Source organism: Nicotiana tabacum, chromosome 7, assembly GCF_000715075.1.
Source record: "Nicotiana tabacum cultivar K326 chromosome 7, ASM71507v2, whole genome shotgun sequence".
Classification (NCBI taxonomy): Eukaryota; Viridiplantae; Streptophyta; class Magnoliopsida; order Solanales; family Solanaceae; genus Nicotiana; species Nicotiana tabacum.
This window is the reverse complement of record NC_134086.1, coordinates 172,476,208-172,497,129: the sequence shown is the minus strand read 5'-3', so window position 1 is coordinate 172,497,129 and position 20,922 is coordinate 172,476,208. Positions and strand designations below refer to the sequence as shown.

The window sequence follows — 20,922 nt, the reverse complement described above, 5'->3', positions numbered from 1 at the left end:
ATAATTCAACAAACTCAATTATAACACACAAATTTTATATTTTCAGTTATAAAAAAGATTCTCAACCAAAAAATACCCCAAAAGCATAGCAATCTTCAGAGAAATTATATAATACATCTGAATACATAAATTATATTAATTAAAAAAATATTTATGAATACATTCATGGCATATAGCGAGACAGTAAATACAATGAAATACATCGGGATACATTGAAATACAATGAAAAAAAGACAGTAAATACAATGAAATACATGAAATACGACGAGATACAATGAATTACAATGAAAAAAAAGACAATGAATACAATGAAATACATGAAAATACATTGAAATATATTAACAGAAAATCAAGTTGCTCAGCCCCAAACTCCATTGTCTTTGTTCAAGAACAGACCCTAATTTCCGGTGAATATGCCGTTCACCGGAAGCCAGTAGTGAAAAGGGTTCTCAAATAGGTCGTTGGCTCAGACAGTGTTGAAGAGGAAGATCAGGGTTCCCAAATTACGTTGTTTCTTCAAGGATACAAGGAAGGAAGTATTATACAGAAACGTAGCACTTCAAATTCTTATAAGGCTTTCATTGACTAATAGGTCCACTTTGGTAAACGTCAATCCCAATTTGATCAAGATAAGTTGCTTGAGAAATCTTTACGCGCCGCCTTGGTCCGGCGATGGTGCCGGAGCCGTTCAAAATGATCCACAAAAATACTACTGTATAATTTTGTTGAAAATCTGAAGACATTACTAGTGAATTTGACGGCAACTTGGCAAGGTGGATCTGCGACTGCCTATAATATATAAGAAATTAGACAATTAGATCTGAACGACGGCAGAATAATAATTCAATCAAACCAAAAAAAAAATGAGAAAAGAATTACAGGAACAGATCCGGAAACATTCTGATTATCAATTGCGGTGTAATTGCTGGACATTCGGATTGGAGCAGTTGAAGATGGCAAATTGATAAAGAGGAAACTTACTGCTTTCATTATTGAATGGCGTATCAAACTAGAGAGAGAAAAAGAAAATAGTGTAATTGAATAGCGTATTTAGTGGCTTAGGGATATGAAGTAACCAAAATTAAATATTTTGCAATAAATATTAAAAAGTATCTATAGAATATATATTTTTAAATGATATTTATTTAAAATAAATAAGGTGTTAACCTTTGCTATAGGGGGTAAAAATTTCGTTTTAAATGAGGTCCAAAAATCTTAGCCCAACCTATTAAATCGTGGGTTGGGTTGGGCCGACCCAGTGGTCCAAGGGCATATTTATGGGTAAAAATAGCACGATCTATCCAGTTTTCGGATTGGTTATTCAAAAATAGTCAGCGTTTACCAAGTCAATGAAAAATAGCCACTATTTTGTTGCAACAAAGACCGGTCCAACATAATATGCTGGAATTCTGGACCGGTATACTTTGCTGGCTCCAGTATAATATACTGGAAACTGGAGCACCGGTGCTCCAAACTCCAGTATATTATGTTGGACCGGTATATTATACTGGAACTCCAGTATATTATGCTGGAGTATTTTTCCGAATTTTGAACAGTGTTTTCGTTCAGATTTATCTTTACATGAAAAATGGTTAAATTTCGATTACTTTTGAAACTAGACTATTTTTGAACGACCACTTGTAAATCTGACTATTTTTGAATTTCTCCCTATTTACGGCTCTAGATAAAATATTCTAAAAATGAGAGAACGATCCAACATTTTAACACATTGCAGTGGCCATGCTATTTGAGTAGATACCACCTGATCGCAAGTTTAAAACAAACTTGGTGCTTGAATTTCTGACTCACTAACCTTTCCTTTTTATCCGAAACAAAACGTTAGTGTTAGCTCTTTAATGTAGCAATTTTGCAGTTGTGAGTTTGAATGTAGGAAGTGGTATTAAATTTTTATAATACTCCTATACCTTCTTATATTTTATACCAAACGATCCCTAAAGAGAACAACATGGACAAGCCCCTTGGAAGACCTCGCTTTCACATTATTGAGGCCTACATGGGTTAAAAATTTATCCGCATCGAATGTTTAGACTAAAATCGCCTTCACCATCAACTGATATTTTAGAGATTCCAGTCACGGTAAGTGAGGGCATTCTTGACTCTCCGGGTGGGTGGGGTTTAAAAAAAAGGTAACTTGAGTTTGTTTGTGAAACAAAATTGCCAAAATATCCATGTACCATATACAATCTAGCAGAAACCTTGGGAAAAGTCAATTTATAAAGTCAGTCCTACTGTCGGATGTAGTTTTATTTGGGTTTGCGATCTGGTGTCCAATACCCGCATAAGGACAACTACTAATCTGAATTTACGCCACGTAATAGCTATTAAAGGGAGAAGCCGAGAAGCAATCCTTACAAGAATTTACGTTATTCTCATGACTGAAATCCGAGACCTCTGGTTAAAAATGGAGATATCTTATCCATACCACCGCAACAATACTTGATGGTGGCCATATAGTGATATACTGCTAAACTTGTCTCGTAGGTCAATTTTTAAAGTCAGTTCTTTCCGGTGCATATAATATGTATTACAATTTGTCCTCTTTCTTCTTTTGTCATTCGGTAATTGGACAAATGCATTAAAAAATCTTGGTGTATCCCGAGGGTATAAAATGTGACTTTCCTGAAATAAAAAGGTTACCAGCAAATTTACTTCTTTTAGTGCAACAAAAAGCTCTCACAAAAGAAAAATTAGCCCACTATAAATGCAGTATTGCTTTCTAAGTGACAAGTCAAAGACTATGATCCTTTTATCCCTAGTCGGAGATCTCGAGTTTGAGCCATGAAAATTAAAAAATTACTGATGGGGATTAGGGAGCGTTTTCCTCTTTGATAGGTCCTATACGATGGGATTAGGGAGCGCTTCCCTCTTCGATTTGTCCTATATGGTGCGAAGCTTGATTGATCGAATCAGTATATACATGATGGTAAAGTTGTTGCCATGTGACCAGGAGGTCACAGGTTCGAGCCGTGGAAATAACCTCTTGCAAAAGTACAGGGTAAGGCTGCGTACAATACACCATTGTGGTCCGGCCCTTCCCATGGACCTCGCCCAGTAGGCGAAGCCACATGGTCATAAGGGTGGTCAACTGACTATCCTTTGTCAAAAAATTACACTGTGTATATAGGTAAAATATTATGTTTTAGAGGTATATAACACATACTGAACATCCTTTATCGGGAATTCACTGCTTTTAAATTTGAACACCCTTGAAAAAATTCCTAGCTTCACCATTCACCTCGCGCATAGCAGACGCTTAGTGCACCACGTTGCCCTTAGTATACACGAGATGGTTAAAATAAATACTGGTCAAATGCTCAAAATAAGCCACACCTTCAAAAACCTACAAGTGAATGAGTGCATCATAGTTTGGAGTGAAAAATGTTATAGCCACAACACAATGTTGATTAGGAAAATATCAGATTGAACCAATTATTTTCTAGATATTTGATTCATTATTTTAGAAAACTTGCAATTTGGGGTGACTAGGGGTGAGCAGTCTCAATCATTTAGGCATTCTTGTTGTTACTGCTCCACTAATTAATGTTTCTTGGATTTGTCATAACACGGTCTTCTTTTGCTTCTGTTTGGGCAGTTGTCAACTTTTGTTGGACTTGGATCTAACGTAGCTGCAATTAATGCTATTTCAGTAAAATTTGCAAATGTGGGGTCATTTTTGCAATTTTCACTTTTAAAGTAAATTTGCATGGCTCTTCTTCAAAACCTGTTGTTGTCTTGAGTTATATCAACTAAAAGTAAAGCCATCACTTTTGACAGCTACTCTTATTCTGCTTCCTTTTAATAGCATAAGTGCTTAGTTGCTATTTTCAGTAAAGATCCTCTGCTATCCTCGTGTCATATTAAAATTTGGAGCAATAAATAATCCAATCCAAATTAGCATTAAACGACTAAAACATTCTATTTTTCACATCGACAAAAGCAGCAGTTAGACAATGGAGGAAGAAAAGCTTAGTGAATTCTGCAAATCTTCATACCATCTTGACTTGGTGAGTTTTTTTTCTAAGCAGAGTCTTGATTTTGTTCCTTCCCTTGCTCTAATATTTTCATTATGTAATAGGACACTATGTTACAGAACTATACAGAGGAGAAGAAAAGACAATTACCTGGCGGCAGACAACATGATTCTTCTAAGGAAGAAGTTAATGTAAGAAACTTGTTTATGGATTTTCTTTTCTTCTTTTTATACTTGTAGCAGTTTACCTGATTGTTTTTAAGGTGATGATTAAGGAAGAAAATACATACTATGAAAATTTGAGTATCAATGATTGATAATAATGTCTAAGTATTAGTTAAAGCAGTATATATGATGTTAAGAGGGCAGCCTAGTGTACAACGCATCCTGCGTTCACGTACAATCCGGGGAAGGGATGCACCCCAAGGTGTGTGATGTAGGCAGTCTACCCTGATGCAAGCATCAGTAAATGTTAAGAGTTAAACAATTATGCAGTAAAACGACTTTCGCCCAAAAGAGAAGGAAGTTATTTTCCCTCTTTTTGGTGAAAAATATTTTCACTGGAAAATAAAAATATTTCTGACAAATGACTTCCTGGATAACCTTTTTTCAAAATAATTGTTAGTCGTACCAAACATGCACTTGATTAATGACTTTCTTGTTTAAGGAAAATAAAATATTTGTAAGCCTGAGAACTGAACTAGACTGTTAAAGGGAATTGAAATGCTATCTGACTTGTTCTGTCTTTAGTTAATCCAGCTTTTGTTTAGTAACTTTTCTTATTTCTTCCTATTTTCAGCGTGCTCATGAAGATCTGATTAGAGAAATTTCTCTTCTGGAGCTGGATATTTTGTGTTTGGAGAAGCATCTCCTTTCAATGTATCGAAAAACATTTGCTAAATGCTTAAAATCACTGTCAAAAACTAATTCAACTCCCAACGAAAGGAGACTTTCAGAAATCAAAGAGCAAAATGGCAAGCCAAAGGAAAATCAAATGACTAATACTAGTCCTATTTTACCACCTTTGGATAATCCAATCAAAGAATGTGATGACACACAAAAACTAGTTGATTCTACCATTTTGAGATGCCATTCTTCCCTATCACATGCTGCTTTTTCCTTCAGAGCTTCACCTTCAGTTGCAGCTCTTGTTGAGGCTGTAGACTCATACCATTCTTTGCCTTTATCAATGCTCGAGGTAAGTAGTGATATCGAAAAAGAACCATGTCATAAATTTTTGCAACAATCTCTTGTAGCTACTGCGCAGAATACATGAACTAAGTTTTGTTAATATGCATTGTAGAGTAACTAACAATTGAAAATCTTATCATATTGCAACCAGCACGCTCAGCTGTCAACTTCTAATAGGAGTCTCGCGGAGCATTTTGTTCCCAATTGTTTTAATAATTATCATGGCTCGCCAAGCCAGCTGTCAGAAGAAATGATCAAGTGCATTTCAGCCATATATTGTCAGCTTGCTGATCCGCCTTTCTTTGGCCATGATTTAAGTTTGTCTCCCATCTCAGTCTCATCATCAAAACTGGAATGTTTTCCTCAAGCTCAGGGTGATATCCAGGGACAGCAATGCAGAGAAAATTCATTTTCTGGTTCGTCGTTGAACAATCTGTTCCACATTGAAGATTCAAAGGGATTTAGCAGATGTTTTGTCAGAATGGTTGAGGTGCAAGGGCTGCGTCGAGATAGCCAGAGCTTAAATGGTGCAGAGCACATGCTAAAGCAATTTAGGTAAGCCTAATAACTCAAGCTGTAGTTTGTATAATACCTCCACATATAAGCCATCAAAATTTAAAGGCTGAATACATGCGAAGATACCTAAAGCTGCCACGATTTTTCATTTGGACACTTTAACTAGGCTTTTTTCTGATTGAACACCTGTAGTAGGCCCAAAGTCTACCAATCAGACACATTTCACACTGGTTTGGAAATACCTCAAGCTCGTGTTTGCTTGTAAATTTTCATAAGTGGAGCATTGACTTTGATACCATGTGTAGGTTTGTGGATGGTAGCTCTTGATACCACTTGCTAAACTCTTCATATGTACACTTAGATTAACATTATGTTGGAACACACCCTAGCAGAACAATAGACGAGTTGACATTTTGTTGGACGGAAGCATTTGGAAGGAAGGGTAGCAGAGGCGAAATCATTGTACTGATTTTGAGTTTCCCTTTCCTTTTGCTTTTCGTTCTAAAGAAACAAAGCCTAAGTGCATCTACATGACTAAAAATGGTATTTTAGTGTTGACAGCTTTTATAAAATATAGTCGACTTCAAGTACAAAATAAATTTCTGTTTGGTGTAACTTTGATCTTTCAATAAGCTTGCGGAGTTGTGCAACTTTTGCAATTCTGAATAGTCTTAAACTTTCCAATGCAGGTATCTGGTCTCAAAGTTGGAAGAAGTTGACCCTAGGAAAATGAGACATGGAGAGAAACTAGCTTTTTGGATTAATGTCCACAATGCACTAGTGATGCATGTAAGATTTCTGTTGCTAGGAGTTAGAGTTTTTTACTGTGTATTCCTGCTTTATATTAAAATGTGAAAGATTATGAACCGGCATTGTATATGTTGCAGGCATTTTTGGTTCATGGGATTCCAAGAAGTAATCTAAAGAGAGCATCTCTACTTCTTAAGGTAACAAAATTGTGTCTGATTTACATGGAAATTAGTTGCACTGTAATTGGTACTGCGAATGACCTTTTCATGTTTCAGGCAGCTTACAACATTGGAGGGAATACAGTAAGCGCAGACAGGATTCAAAATTCTATACTACGATGCCAGTTGCCTCGTCCTGGTCAGGTAAATTCAGTTCCTATTTCTGGAATAGTAAGTTAAAGTCAAAACTATTTTCTGTAACAGTCAAGTCATCTGTATTCCCTCTTTGGTTCCATATGTATTATTTAGATAATTAATTTGTTAGACGTGTGTATGTTTAGTGGGGCTTATTGGAGTTAATTTTGCCTATAGTGGCTTCAATCATTGTTCTTTACTAAACAAAGATTTAAGGCTGGAGATGCACGAAAGGGATATGCATTAGAGCATCCAGATCCTCGCCTACGCTTTACTCTCTGCTCAGGAAACCATTCTGATAATGTGGTATGCACTGACAAAAACATTACTTAGTATCTTATTACATTTTTGTCCAGTCAAACTGTATTTTTCCTTTTTTGCCTAAAACTAATGGTATCTTGATCGATAAGAATGATAGTTTTCTTGATTTATAACCTATATGTTTTGACTTGTTATTCCATTATATGTTTGTAGCTTCGTCTGTACACATCGAAGAGAGTGTTCGAAGAACTAGAAGTGGCTAAAGACGAGTACATTCAGGCAAACATAAGGGTAAACAAAGAACAAAAACTAGTCCTTCCAAAGAATGTGGAATCTTATATTAAAGAGATAAATTTGGGCACATCTGGTTTTTTCGAAATGATGGAGCAAGCATTACCTTCTTATTTGAGGAAGAAAATTCAGCAGCCCGAGCAACGTAAGTTGTGGAAGAAAATTGATTGGATTCCTCACAACTTCACTTTCCGCTACCTTATTTCAAGTGAATTGGTTGAGTGAGTCTCAGTCTTATTCCTCTCTTCAGGCTCTTCACTATCAATGGTTTTGAATGTCAGATGAATCACAATAAAACATGTTGAAGAGCAGCTTTGAGAATAAAGTAGCTTAAAAACATGAATATATTAGAAGGTTTTTTCAGATTGAGAGGTGGTTCAATTTAGTGAACTTTCTTGAGCTGCTTCTTGCCATAATTGTGATTCAACTGTCATTCCTAATGATTGTATCCTCATTTTCCCAAGTGAGTTTGTAATAATTTGGATGGTCTAAACTTCATCTATTCTCTTCTTTTTTCTTCCCCTTTTTGTTAGAGTTTCTTTGGTTATAGTAGCTCTAAATAGATCAATGATATGCAAAAAGCCAAAAGGTATAAAGCAAGTGGTATTATAAATTATGAAGACCATTTGTGATTACTTTTTTTGCTTGTTTGGACCAAGGACGTAAGCTTTATTTCGGAGTTACATGAATGAGGCCCAAGCAGTGAACAGAAGATGTGGAAACCACAACCCCACAAGTCACTTTAAGTAGTTGAATGGTATTCAGTTACAAGACTAAGAAATGTGCCGCTATGCGCGAGATCCGAGGAACGGCCTGACCACAAGGGTTTATTGTATGCAGCCTTACCCTGCATTTCTGCAGGAGGCTGTTTCCATGGCTCGAACCCGTGGAAGGGCCGGACCACAAGGGTCTTGAATGGTATTCAGTTACAAGACTAAGAAATGTGCAATCTGAAAACAAGTACTAACAAGTTTGTACAAACTAAGCAAAATTTGGACACCTCTCTCAGCTAGAAAAATCTAACAAGCATCACCAGTGTATAGTAGAGATGAATCTAGAAAGCTAGCTTCTCTTCATGTCTCATGATTTCTCTTGGACCAACTTGTTCAACTTTGAGACGAGATGCCTGCATTGGCAAGCTGAAGGCTGCTCAACGGTTAACACAAAAGGTTATACTAAAACCCAAATTTTGGTTTTGTACTTGAGAGTATTTAACTTTAACGTTCCCTAGTCTTAAATAGACAATTTGTCAAGATTCGTGCAATGGAGTCTTAAATTCCATTTTTAGTTCAAAACCATATCAGTAAGCTACAAGTCACAGTAGTACTTCAATGAAGTAATTACGAAGAGTACTTGCACTTCAACTATTATAATGAACCATTTTTAAACTATTAATTCAATGTGGAAAGGTTGAAAAATTAATTATTTATGCTACTTACAACCTACACTATGGCTCGATACATCCCAATATGCTACTATTATTATGGTGAGAAATCATATGTAAAATTGATAGCAATGTATCCCTTGCAGTGGTGGCAACAACCTTTCTTGACTAGGATAATGATATGAATTGCATGGCGAAGGGATTCTAGAAAATTAAAGAGACATGAGACGCGATGCATAACATCTCTAATTTATGAAGATATAATAGATAGATTGTTTTTTTTTTTTGTATTATTAATCTAAATGCCCTCCCTTGGCAGCATGCGATGGTAACATTAAGCTTCATCTCGGCTAATGAGTGTGTCGGCAACTCAGTCCTAACCGAAAGTCTCTCCATCCCCACTGGCAAAATCCCCACCCAAAAGTATGAAAAGTGTCATAAGGAAAGTATGCACCCCTGATGGAGGTGTGTTTTGTAATGTAGAGCGAAGATTGTCATATATATAAATTTGAGCTATGCTGCAACGACAACTGGTATATCCCGTATTTTAGGCAATGCTGACAACGTCTCATACGTAGAATATGCATAATAGGCATAGATGAGCCATGCAAGTATGGAGAATAATAACTTGCCCTATCAAAATCACTATAAGAAAGTCGAAAAGAGGGGAGACATAAAGTCGTCGAAAAGAGGGGATATATAGAGCCTCCCACACAAAGAGAAATACAGTTAGTGGTTATCAAAGTCAATTTTAATAAAAGACCTTAAACTTTTTTTAAATAATTACTTATATTATATATGTATGACACGTAAGCAAAATGTTAGTATCACTTTTCGGTTTTTTCCTACTTGTTGTTAATAATATTGTATTCTTATCAGACATGTTTTTAACTTCACATGAACTGTTACTAATGTTTATCTATATTGATAAGAGTTAATTTAAGTCAAGAAGATGGTACCCACGTATTAATAATATATTATTTTGGATCTTATTGTAAAAAATTTATTTATTAATATGAAGAATTGAATAGTTTAATTCAAAGTTCTAAAATATTTATATTAAAATAAATTACTAAATTTGAAGATGAGACCTACTATATTCTTAATGTAACCATACAAGAAAATAATTAAAAAAATTAGATATTGATTGTAATTTTTTGACAGAGCTAGAAGTTTTAAAGAATCAAAGGTTAATTTGAATTTGAAAAATTAATTTTTTTAAAAAATATTGGAAATAAGATTTAATACATTTCTAGTTCTAGAAAATAGTGGATTTTCATATGAACTAAAAAGACTTTAAAAAGACCTGTGAAATGGTATTCAGAATATTCCTAATATGACAATAAAAGGCAAAGATAATTACTTGGAAATAAGATTTAATTATTTTTTAAAATTATTATTACAAATATAAACTCGAAAATAGGAGTATATGTTTTCCTTCATTTAAATTCAAAGGGGCAGCCCGTGCACTAGTGGAGTCCGGGGAATGGCTGGACTATAAGGGTCTATTGTACGTAGCCGTATGTTGAAAATGGTGTTGATCAAGCTTTGTGTCGTCGATACCTAGAATATTTTGGTGGTGATAAGTACGATGAAAGAGGAGATGGTTAGGTTGAATTTATGTTATGTCTGAATGGTTACAAGACATGTTATATTTGTATAAAAGATGGGTAGCCCGGTTTTATAAGGGTTTAGTTTACATTGGGCTTGGATGAAGACATTAGCTTTGGGCCTTGGCTTATTTTGCTGTGACTCAATGTTTTGGGCCTACATGCATTCCAGACCATGGTCAAGAGATTAATTATTGTGGTTATCATTTTATAGATAATTTTATCCTTCATTGTATTTATCTGATAGGTGGTTAGATATTAGGAAATAGGATACTGCCACTTGGCAATAGTTAGTTATAGCTAGATTCCTTTCTTATTATATTTATACGTGCACCCTGTACAATGTATTTTCATTCTCAATACACAAAAGAAAAATTCTCAAAGTGTCTTCTTCTTTATTTGACATGGTATCAGAGCGGGTTTAATTTGCTTTTTACACTTTGAATCAAATTTTCATTCTCCTCTTTTTCTCTATACAATGAGTACTGTTTCCAAACCTACTGATACACTAGCTTCAACTACAGATTCTTCTACTATAGCTGGTACTGGATCTACTGCTTCAGGGATGACTGGTGTAGTGAATTCAGCTCATTCTTACTATCTTCATCCCTCGAATTATCCAGGGATGAATCTTGTCTCTTCAGTGTTCGATGGAAAGAGTTATGAGGGCTGGAGAAGAGCTACGGTAATAGCATTATCTGCTAAGAACAAGCTAGGTTTCATTGATGGATCCCTAGCTGTTCCAGCTGCTGATTCTGGGCTTCAAAAGCACTGGGCTCGTTGTAATGACATGGTACTGTCATGGCTGCTCGACTCTTTGTCAAAGAAAATTGCAGAGAGTGTCTTGTACTCTCAAAGTGCCAAAGATCTTTGGGGAGACCTTAAAGACAGGTTTGGTCAGACAAATGGGGCAAAATTGTTCCAATTGCAGAAAGAGTTAAGTGCAATAATTCAAGGTAATAGTAGTGTATCAAGGTATTTCACTAAAATAAAAAATCTATGGGATGAATTAGATGCTTTAAACACCTTTTCTGCTTGTGTTTGTGAATGTGATTATGGAGCTAAGGCTAAAACCTAAAGGCACGTCAAGATGAGAGGCCAATTTTTGATGGGCCTAAATGAGACTTTTATTGGGGTCAGAAGCAACATATTGTTGTCTTCCCCTTTACCCTCTATTGGTCAGGCTTACTCACTTGTCATGCAGGATGAGAAGCAGAGAGAAAATACATTGTACCAGGTGCACGTATAAATATAACAAGAAAGGAATCTAGCTATAACTAATTATTGCCAAGTGACAGTATCCTATTTCCTAATGTCTAACCACCCATCAGATAAATACAAGGAAGGATAAAAATATCTATAAAATGATAACCACAATAGTTAATCTCTTGACCATGGTCTGGAATGCATGTAGGCCCAAAACATTGAGTCATAGCTAAAATAAGCCAAGACCCAAAGCTAATATCTTCATTCAGACCCAATGCAAACTAAACCCATATGAAACTGGGTCACCCATCTCTTATACAAATATAATATGTCTTGTAACAATTCATACAGAACATAAACTCAACATAACCATTTGCTCTTTCATCGTACTTATCACCGCCGGAATATTCTAGAGATCGACAGCACAAAGCTTGATCAACACCAATTGCAATGGGTTATTTACACAGCTTAAACCTGTGATTTACTGGTCACATAATAACAATTTACCAATTGCGCCAAGGTCTCCCTCCTTTATTTAAATTCAAAGAAAGACAAATGAAAAATAAAAATAACAACGAGGAGTGTGATCCGGACCACAAAAATAATTTCCCAAAATCAAATATTTATTGGAGATTTTTCAATATAAGGTAAAGGACAAAACAGACAAATGCATAATCTGTTTTGTTTTACTTTGTTAGGAGGAGGTTTCGAGGTTTATAGAGTCTAGCAGGAAAAAAGTTCTAATGTCATCTCTTTAGGCTTCAAGAAAGCACCACAATCACTTGTATTTCACATTTTGGCACTTTCTTGGCACTTGTTTGTCCCTATTACAGAAACCCTTTTTTGCAAAAATTCAAGATTTTCATTTTTCAGAAGCCAAAGTCGAAATCTTTAGGTTAATATGGATGAAGACAGAATAGGGTTAGTACTGGCTAGAATCTCTGAGCTGAGAGTGGAGATAACAAACTGCATTCACAAAGCATCAAAGAAATTAGATGATGAAGAAGTGGAATCTGCAAATGGAACGAACCCTGAGGCTGAGGAGGACGATGAGGCAGTGGATTGTTTGTTGAAGATTAAGGATGCTCTTGAATCACTTGAAGCTCAGGTGTCTTCTTTGCAGGTCTCTTCTTCTTCTTCTTCATTTTATTTTTTATTTTTTTATTTTTCAGCTTCTAAATGTGTATATATCATATATTTAGAGGATTCATATAATCAGACTCCAATTAATTTGAGATTGAGACGTAGTAGTTGTTTATGTCTTCATGCTACTCGGAATTTTGCAAAATTGCCCTTTTGTCGAGTTAATAAGCAAAACGGCGCCCAAATTAGGGTTCCACCTTAATAAATAGTTGTTAGAAGTTACATTTGAGTTGTTCTCCATTTTCTAATTACCTTAGGGATTTCTTAGTCTGGTTTGTCTGTAGTGCTATGAGTATGTTTGCTTTAGGAAATTTTCCTCTGTGTGTTTACGTTTTTCTCTTGTTGAGGTCCTTTTTTAATTCTTTTTTTGGTCTTGATATATACTTCATTCGTCCTCTTGATGATGCATGTAATGGTGCATTAGGTAGCAAGATTTTGCATAAAAGTTTTTGGAGCTGAAGTTGGGATGCATATCTGATGGTTAGACTAATGTTGACGTTCGTTAGAATTTTGCGTTTGTGAGAATTAAGTAGGTATATAATGGTGCATTAGATGAATTAAACACAATTTAGATTTGTTCGATCAAGTGGATATGAGGTCTTCTAGACAGAAATGGATAAAAAGTGTTTTATCTGTCTCAGTACTTTAGCATGCATTTTAGTTCTTTTGTTCCAACGAATGGATAGCATTTTAGAGTTGACAAATTTTTTGATAGTTAGGATTGGTATTCCGTTATATATCTGCTCACTAATGCTGTTGCATGTTACTATTATTTGCTTTTGTTAGAGTTTGGAGATTTTGTTGTCTTTGTTCTGTGGAGTGAGGCATAATGGTAGACTTAAATGGAATCAGTAGTACGTGGATTCTTCCGTGATAAGCGGACATATCGGGTTTAAAGTTTAGATGAGGTAACCGAGAGTAAAGTTGTTTGCTTTACTGCCTAACGTTGATATTGATAAAATCTCTTACTCTGTCTATGATGTTGTAAGACGAATCAGAGTTCAAGATCCTGATCAACCATAATACGGATAGGATTCTCAGTTCTCTTGAATGCAACCCTGTTCACATTTGAGTGAGAATTTTTTTAATTTCTGTTACTTTTGTATTCAAGAGACTGACGCACCTATAGAATATAAGGGAATGGGAAGGGGAAGGTAGCTGTTGATGGGATCTGAACCCTTGCCTCCTCAAGCAAAGTGAACGCGGTGAATAGTGAATGGAATGTCAATTGCCTAAACACATGCTTGTTGTAGAAATGCTTTTTGGAAATATGATCTTCATTATAGAGAGAGATTATGATCTTCTCATCTCTATTTGAAACTAAAGATATTGAGATGTAGAAGTACGATATTGAAAAACATATCTTATGGACTCACCAACCCCTTAAAATGTAACTTGATCAACCATTCCATAAAATTATTGACTTTGAAACTGATTCCACAAACATTATGAATGCTGGTTCCTAGCAGTCTCTATTTAGGTGAAGTAGATACCTCATTTCAGGTGACATTTGTGATAAAACAGTCTGGCCACTCTATTCTAACATGAGAAACACAAATCTTAGTTTGCAAAACCCCCCAATCCATCCATTGTTTTGACGTAGAGTTGATTTTTTTTATTTTTTTTGATAAGGTGATTTGGGAAGCTTAAATCCGCAACTGCTTAACAAGGGTTCCGGCTATGATATCTATTAAATAAACTGGGTATTTCTTTCTTTTTAGTCTAACTTCTGATATTTCTTATTACAAATTTGTTCTTTTCACGTTATTTTTAAATTGCTTAAAATTACTATCCAATAATAGTAAAGTAACTTCTGAGTGTAATGTGTCTGCAAAACATTGCTCATTTATACAGGAATTCATAGTCACTCTGTCATGGAGGCAAGTGTGTTTCAAGTGATTGTATGATCCTAAGTCCTAACTAATCTGCAAGCTAGTTGCTATGTATGGTCAACCGAAAAGTGATATCACCATGTTGTTAGGGGAATTACATTTTGCTTCCAGAATAAGAGTGCCGTGGTTTGAGTGTGTCATCACTGGCTTTCATCAAAGAGTTCGAAATCTTCATGTGAATTTCAGATAATTGTTATTCTTAATTATCTCTTGGTTGTGGCATGCTGAGCTTGGGGCTGTAGCATGTGCTTGATTGTATTGTTCTGCAGTGCACCTTGTCCGGTACTGTTTCTAGATGCAGAATTAGTTTTTTGATCTAACCATTACAATGGTCGATCTTGGTCTGATGATTGTAATGCCATTTATAAGCTTTAGAACTACCACTAAATATAATCTTCTGTGAGGAGGCTTGTCCTGTTAATAATATTCATTTGCACTTAGTGAATGTTTAACGTCACTCGCTTAGTGTAAGTAGATTGACTTATTAACAATGTTGGAGGAAGGATTTAATCTTGGGTTAATAGATAGATTAGTTCAGCTTTTGTCCATCGAAATATCCGATGAAAAGACTGGTAACAGTAAAGCCCAAAGGTTGTTCCCGTCCCTGCGGGGTGAGATGCCAAGAATCTCGTCTTTGTAGCACCTGGCTGATTATATTATTATACTTTATTCAAAGTATCTGTTGAAGATGTTTATAATGCCAACCGTGAAATAATGGTTTGGCTGAGGTTGAGAAGTTACATGGGTAAAGATTTTTTTCTTCCTGTTTGTTGTTTCAAACATGAATGTAGTCCAATATCCCAAAGTGGCAGTATTTTCTGATTTCCTTAGGGATTGGATTGCCTGTGCCTCTTCCGACAGTATTTCTGAGTAAATTAGTAGAACTTCCCCTTGTCAAACATGGCGTAGTTAAATATCCCAAAGCTGCAGTATTTTCTGATTCCCTTATGGATTGAATTGCACGTGCCTCTTTCAACAGTATTTCTGAGTACTTTGTGGAACTTCTTGGCCCGATTGCCTGAGATTATTCGCTGCATACTCCAAAGCTGTTATTGCCATTCTATCTGTACAGGCTTGTTTATGCATTAATTATACAACGTGCCTTTTATAACATTCGTCTTGTTTCTATGTTTGTGCATTTGAGTTATGTCCTCCTCCTTATTGCCTTCAAATAAAAATGTCCAGGCACTACAAGAGCAACAATGGTATGAGAAAGAAGCAGCGTTGTCTGAGATAGGCTATAGTCAAGAAAAATTGCTCCAGACACTGAAAGGGTACAAAGGCAAGGAATTCCGAGTCATACATGAGGCAATTGCTTTTGTTTCTGAAACAGTAGAAGACAACAACGATCTTCTACTTCCCCCGTACCCAAGCAGACCTTCTCGTGCAATGGTGTCAGACAAGGGTTATGGTGCGCACTTGCCGTCTGCACGTAAGTTCACTCAAAATGGGGTAACTGGTAGCCACAACCACGACTCCAGGAAAGATCTCGATGAAGCTAACCGCGAAAGATCGGAGCCTAAAAGCCCATTAAAAATGGTTAAGTTCTTCGTTAGTGCTGCAGCCAAAACAGCACTTACAGTTGTTGGCGTAATCTCTGTCTTGACGTTGGCTGGATTCGAGCCTCAGCTAAAGAAACGGGATAATCAGCTCAAGGTCGCTAACTTGTTTCAACAGCTCGCAAACAGGGAGGCGACAATGTTTGTTGAATGCCCTCCAGGAAAAGTCCCAGTGGTTGAAAATGGTGAAACTCGGTGCGTCGTGAAAGAGAGAGTTGAGATCCCATTTGAATCAGTTGTGGCAACTCCAGATGTAAATTACGGTTGTGGATAAAAATGTTAGTCATTTTCAGCGTTTGTGTAAATCCCACTGAGTTTTTGACTTTATTTGAACTCTGCTGAAAGTCTGTGGCCTGACAATGTAATTTGTCTTAGCTAGAGAAAGTTCAATCAGAAAATAAATATCTCATACTCATTGTGCCCTATCAATTCCTCTTTTCTTTATGTATGTAGATAAGCTGAAGAATTCCCACCACAGCTCCTATTCAAGAATCATGACGCTCATCAAGGGCTGTTCATTCGGATCGGATATCCGAAATCCGAATCGATTCATTCAATTTCGAATTTTGTATTGGATCGGATTTCGGATTGTGTTTTTTAAAATTTCGGATTCGGATTGGTATATTTTAATCCGATCCGATCCGAAATTATTAGGGAATGTATAAATACTACACTTTAATTTCAGATAGTCAGTACTTCCTTTACATCAACCTCCAAGTTATTACCTTTACAATTGCTAGATTTAGCTATATTGGCACCATAGTACTCTCATAATTGCATAAACATAATTTTTTCTTAATGTATTGCTTCTTTTACAAAGAAAATATACATATTAGTTTAACTTTGAGGCATAATAATCCGATCCGAAATCCGATCCGATCCGAAATCCGATCCGATCCGAAATCCGATCCAATCTGATATAATTCGGATCGGATTCGGATTGCATTTTCTAGAATCCGAAATCCGAAATGTGCTAAATCCGATCCGATTCGATCCGTGCATAGCTTTACGCTCATCCCGATCAAAATAGAAGAAAAAAGGGGATGAAGTATACAAATAGCCCTCAAAGTGGATGGATTTGAAATTTTGTCCCTGCTTGCCGAGCAGAACTTCAAAGTGTTGCCCCTTGGGTAACACTTTTAACAATTAACCTTGAAGTTTTGCACATGGGGCAAGCGAGGGTCAAAAGTTAAAAATCGCCCCCAAAAGTGTCATATTTTGCAATATTTTTTAAGGAAAAAGGTCATCCATATGTGGTTATGATTGTCTGGTGGATACCTATACAATATTTAGTGTAGCCCTAAAAATTTGTTTGCGTAATGTTGGATTACCATTATTAGTATGCGATTAGGTGCAACATCTTGCCTACTTGCTGGTTTTCAGCTTCTCGCTATCAATATTCTCAATGAAAAAGTAAGAGCTCGTTTGGATGGGCTTGTTGTAAGTGGCTTTTAAGCCAAAAGCCATAAGTTAGGAATTCTAGATTTGAGCTTATTTTTGTCATTTTAGCTTAAAAATAAGTGCTTAAAAGCACTTTTTTACTTTATTTAAACACTATAAAATGACTTAAAAGCTATTTTAGCTTAAAAGCACTTAAAATAAGTCAATCCAAACGAGCTCTAATGCAAGGTAATTTATTCATTTGGGAGGAAATGTAAAACATTACTCCCTCCGGTCCACTTTAATTGATTCTTTTGGTTGTTTTCACACATATTAAGGAATCTATCTTTTAGCATTATTAACAATAAAATTGATCATATTGACCTTAATTTGTTACATTGGAAATATACAATTTTGAAAAAAAGAAGTTAACTGAAAAACTCAAATATTGTGGAACACAACAAAAAGACCAAAAAATCAGTTATAATGGACCGGAGGGAGTAAAATTTACAACCTATACCGTGCAAAGCTCAAAGTCACATACGAGTTAAGTTATGATAATAAACTGACATTACTTGCACAAAATTCCATGAGTGTTGATACGAGCGAGGCCTAAACATCAACTTGTTGTTGCTATCTAGTCCAAGATCCAAATATAGCAGAAAAGATCACAATACTCATATAGTCGACCCCAACTTATTTTGTGTTGAGGCATAGTTGTTTGATTGTTTGATTTACGAAATAAGACCAACTGGAGAGCCGCTTCCCAAATGCTTGAACATAGATATTTTTTTTTTGGTTAAATTAGATGCATATTATAAAACAAACTACCCATTAGGGTTTACAAACAGATTGTTTGCAGGTGGATATATCAAATCTCCCACTACTTGGCTATCGTTAATAATATTACAATCCATAATTTGTCTTTTAAAAACAGTTCCTGCAATGTCTGCCCAAAATACATGCGTCACAAACACCGGAGGAATTGTTGTTACAAAAATATCTTCAAAAAAATTGTTGTTAGTGCCCTCTTTTGCAAGTAGATCGCAACTCTGTTGGTTTCCTTGTAGCTGTGCTTCACTACCACATCGCCTAGTCTTTGGACAATTGACCTACATTCATGAATAAGTGAGTCAAAAGGGAGGTTCCCAATGATTAGCATTCTAATTACCTCTGTTGAATCAGTGTTTATTTCCAATGGGGTTAACTGTCTTTCTTCTGCAAGATGCAGCCCTTTCAGAATGGCTAGCAATTCTGCATGAGTGTTAATGGTGCACTGGATGGAACCCATATAGTCGAGTATCCAATTTCCACTTGCATTTATGAAGACTCATCTCTGTCCTCCCCTTCCAGGATTTTCTGTTGCAACTCCATCAGTGTTGAGCTTGCAGGTGTTGATTTTTGGTGGCTCCCATTTTACCCAGATATTCTTTTTAGTTTTGGGTGCTTTATTCAACATAATGGTAACATATTCAGTTGCCTTAGCTATAGCACTTTTTGAGTCTACCCTTTCCTTTCGATTATTGAAAAGATTGTTGTTCCTTGTGAGCTATATTTGCCAGAAGCAGAAGGGTAGTAGCTTTTTCCATGTAATGATGTTGTTATAATGCTCTTTCTTAAGGGATGCCCATGTGGTTGGCCAATCCCTAGGAGTGAATGATGGTATAGGAGCAGCGTTGTAGTTTGTGCTTTGTAAGAGGATTGCTTTCCAGAAGAGTTTGGAGTTTGTTCATTCAAAAAAGATGTATGTTGATGTCTCATTTGCTTTATTGCAAAAACTGCACATGGGGTCTGTTTGTATCCCAACATGGTGGAGAAAAGCTCCAGTAGGGAGCCTCTCATGGAATAGTAGCCAAAAAAATGACTAAATCTTTTTGGGAACTTGTAGTTTCCAGATCCACGAAAAATTGTGGGTCATGATTTCCTCTCTTTGGTGTTGAAAAGTATCCAAGAGTGAGTAAGCAAATTTTGTAAAATAGATTCCATTTGAGGTGGCTCCCCAGATCATTCTATCGTCCTTAACTAGGTTGGGTGAGATGAAGGTAGTGTAGATGGAGTTTTGGATATTTTGGGGGATGGTAAGAGAGAGTGTAGAGAGATCTCAAGTTCCATTATGATGAGCAGAAGCTACAGTTTTGGTCATGTCTTCTCTTATCAGAGGTCCTTCTATTAGGGACCTTATAGCTGAGAAGTTATTAATCCAAGGATCATTGAAAAAGCTGACTCTGTTTCCTGAATGCACTATCCATCGTTTTGCTTTCATGCATATTTCTCACCCTTTTATAATGCATTGCCACGTGTGTGACTTAGCTTTTTTAGGAGGGCTCCTCCAATTGCAGTGTTCTGCAATCAGACTTTTTACCCAGATGGATGAGGGATTTTGATATAGCCTCCAATCAAGACCTGAGTGATGGGCTTTGTTTTTCAATTCAGCTTACTGAATCCCTAGCCCCCCTTATCCTTAGGCATAGTGATTGTATCCCAAGAGACCTGGTGCATCTTTCTTTTAGTGGCAGTAGTGCCCCAGATGAAATTCCTCTGTATTTTATCAATCTCTTTGGTTGTTTTTGTAGGCAATTTGATGTATTGCTTTACATGATTTGGGATGGAGTTCAGAGATGCTTTTACCAAAGTGGTTCTCCCAGTCATGTTTAGCATACTTGTTTTCCATCTAGCCATTTTAGAATGGAGATTGTCAATGATGAACTGGAAATCACTGTGAGTTGGTCTTTTGTGGAAGATTGGAAAGCCCAGGTATTTTCCAAAGTTTGCTGAAGCTTTTATGGCAAGAGTGTTTGAGATGAGTTCCATTTGGTAGGTTGGCAATTTGCACTAAAACAGACTTTAGACTTGGTAAGGTTGATCTTTTGCCCATATGTCAAGTCGAAAGAGTTGAGAGTACTCATGATTATGTTGCAATTGGCTTGGTTAGCTATTGCAAAAAGAGTTAGATCATCAACAAAGAATATGTGTGGTATCTTAGGGCCATTTCTGCTAATGCTAATGGGGTGCCACTTACCCTGGAGGAAAGTTTAGTCAATGTCTCTGGAGAACCTTTCCATACACAGGATAAAAAAGTAAGGAGAGAAAGGATCACCCTGTCTGATGCCCATAGTAGGCATGACAGGGTTAGTTTGCTCTCCATTAACAATTACAGAGATGGTGGAGGAGCTGACACATGACATGATGAGCTTGGTGATTGTGTTTGGGAATTTGAAAGCATGGAGGGTTTGCTTAATAAAAGACCATTATAGTCTGTCAAAAACCTTTTCCAGATCAATCTTTAGAATCATGTTAGAGGATTTGCCTCTCATTTTCCCAAAGTGAGAGATGTATTCCTGGACTATGATGGCATTTCTGAGGCTTTCCTGTTGGAGAGGAAGCTAGCCTAACTA

The 20,922-nt window shown here is 36.3% G+C and overlaps 3 protein-coding genes and 1 long non-coding RNA gene across 5 annotated transcripts; 3 read left to right on the top strand and 1 right to left on the bottom strand.

Moving 5' to 3' along the window:
* Positions 1–218: 218 nt before the first annotated feature.
* Positions 219–1,016, bottom strand: LOC107779478 (uncharacterized). Its single transcript, XR_001646620.2, has 2 exons — positions 880–1,016; positions 219–789 (listed from the first exon to the last, which is right to left on the bottom strand). It is a non-coding gene; the product is annotated as an uncharacterized LOC107779478 (long non-coding RNA).
* Positions 1,017–3,870: 2,854 nt separating this feature from the next.
* On the top strand, positions 3,871–7,846 carry LOC107779477 (uncharacterized). 2 transcript variants are annotated; one of them, XM_016599924.2, is made up of 9 exons: positions 3,871–4,025; positions 4,112–4,183; positions 4,791–5,189; positions 5,334–5,737; positions 6,388–6,487; positions 6,586–6,645; positions 6,724–6,810; positions 6,979–7,107; positions 7,276–7,846. In XM_016599924.2, the coding sequence occupies exons 1-9, from the start codon at positions 3,972–3,974 to the stop codon at positions 7,576–7,578; spliced, it is 1,608 nt and encodes a 535-aa protein (XP_016455410.1). In that variant the 5' UTR covers positions 3,871–3,971; the 3' UTR covers positions 7,579–7,846. The 2 variants fall into 2 exon arrangements, with proteins under 2 accessions (XP_016455410.1, XP_016455409.1); XM_016599923.2 differs by having other exon boundaries at positions 4,097–4,183.
* A 2,979-nt stretch (positions 7,847–10,825) lies between these two features.
* Positions 10,826–11,425, top strand: LOC107779476 (uncharacterized). The gene has a single exon (XM_016599922.1). It carries the CDS (start codon positions 10,826–10,828, stop codon positions 11,423–11,425), a length of 600 nt encoding a protein of 199 aa, XP_016455408.1.
* Positions 11,426–12,224: 799 nt separating this feature from the next.
* LOC107779470 (plastid division protein PDV2) lies at positions 12,225–16,572 on the top strand. The gene is made up of 2 exons (XM_016599913.2): positions 12,225–12,676; positions 15,774–16,572. The coding sequence occupies exons 1-2, from the start codon at positions 12,455–12,457 to the stop codon at positions 16,419–16,421; spliced, it is 870 nt and encodes a 289-aa protein (XP_016455399.1). The 5' UTR covers positions 12,225–12,454; the 3' UTR covers positions 16,422–16,572.
* Positions 16,573–20,922: the final 4,350 nt, after the last annotated feature.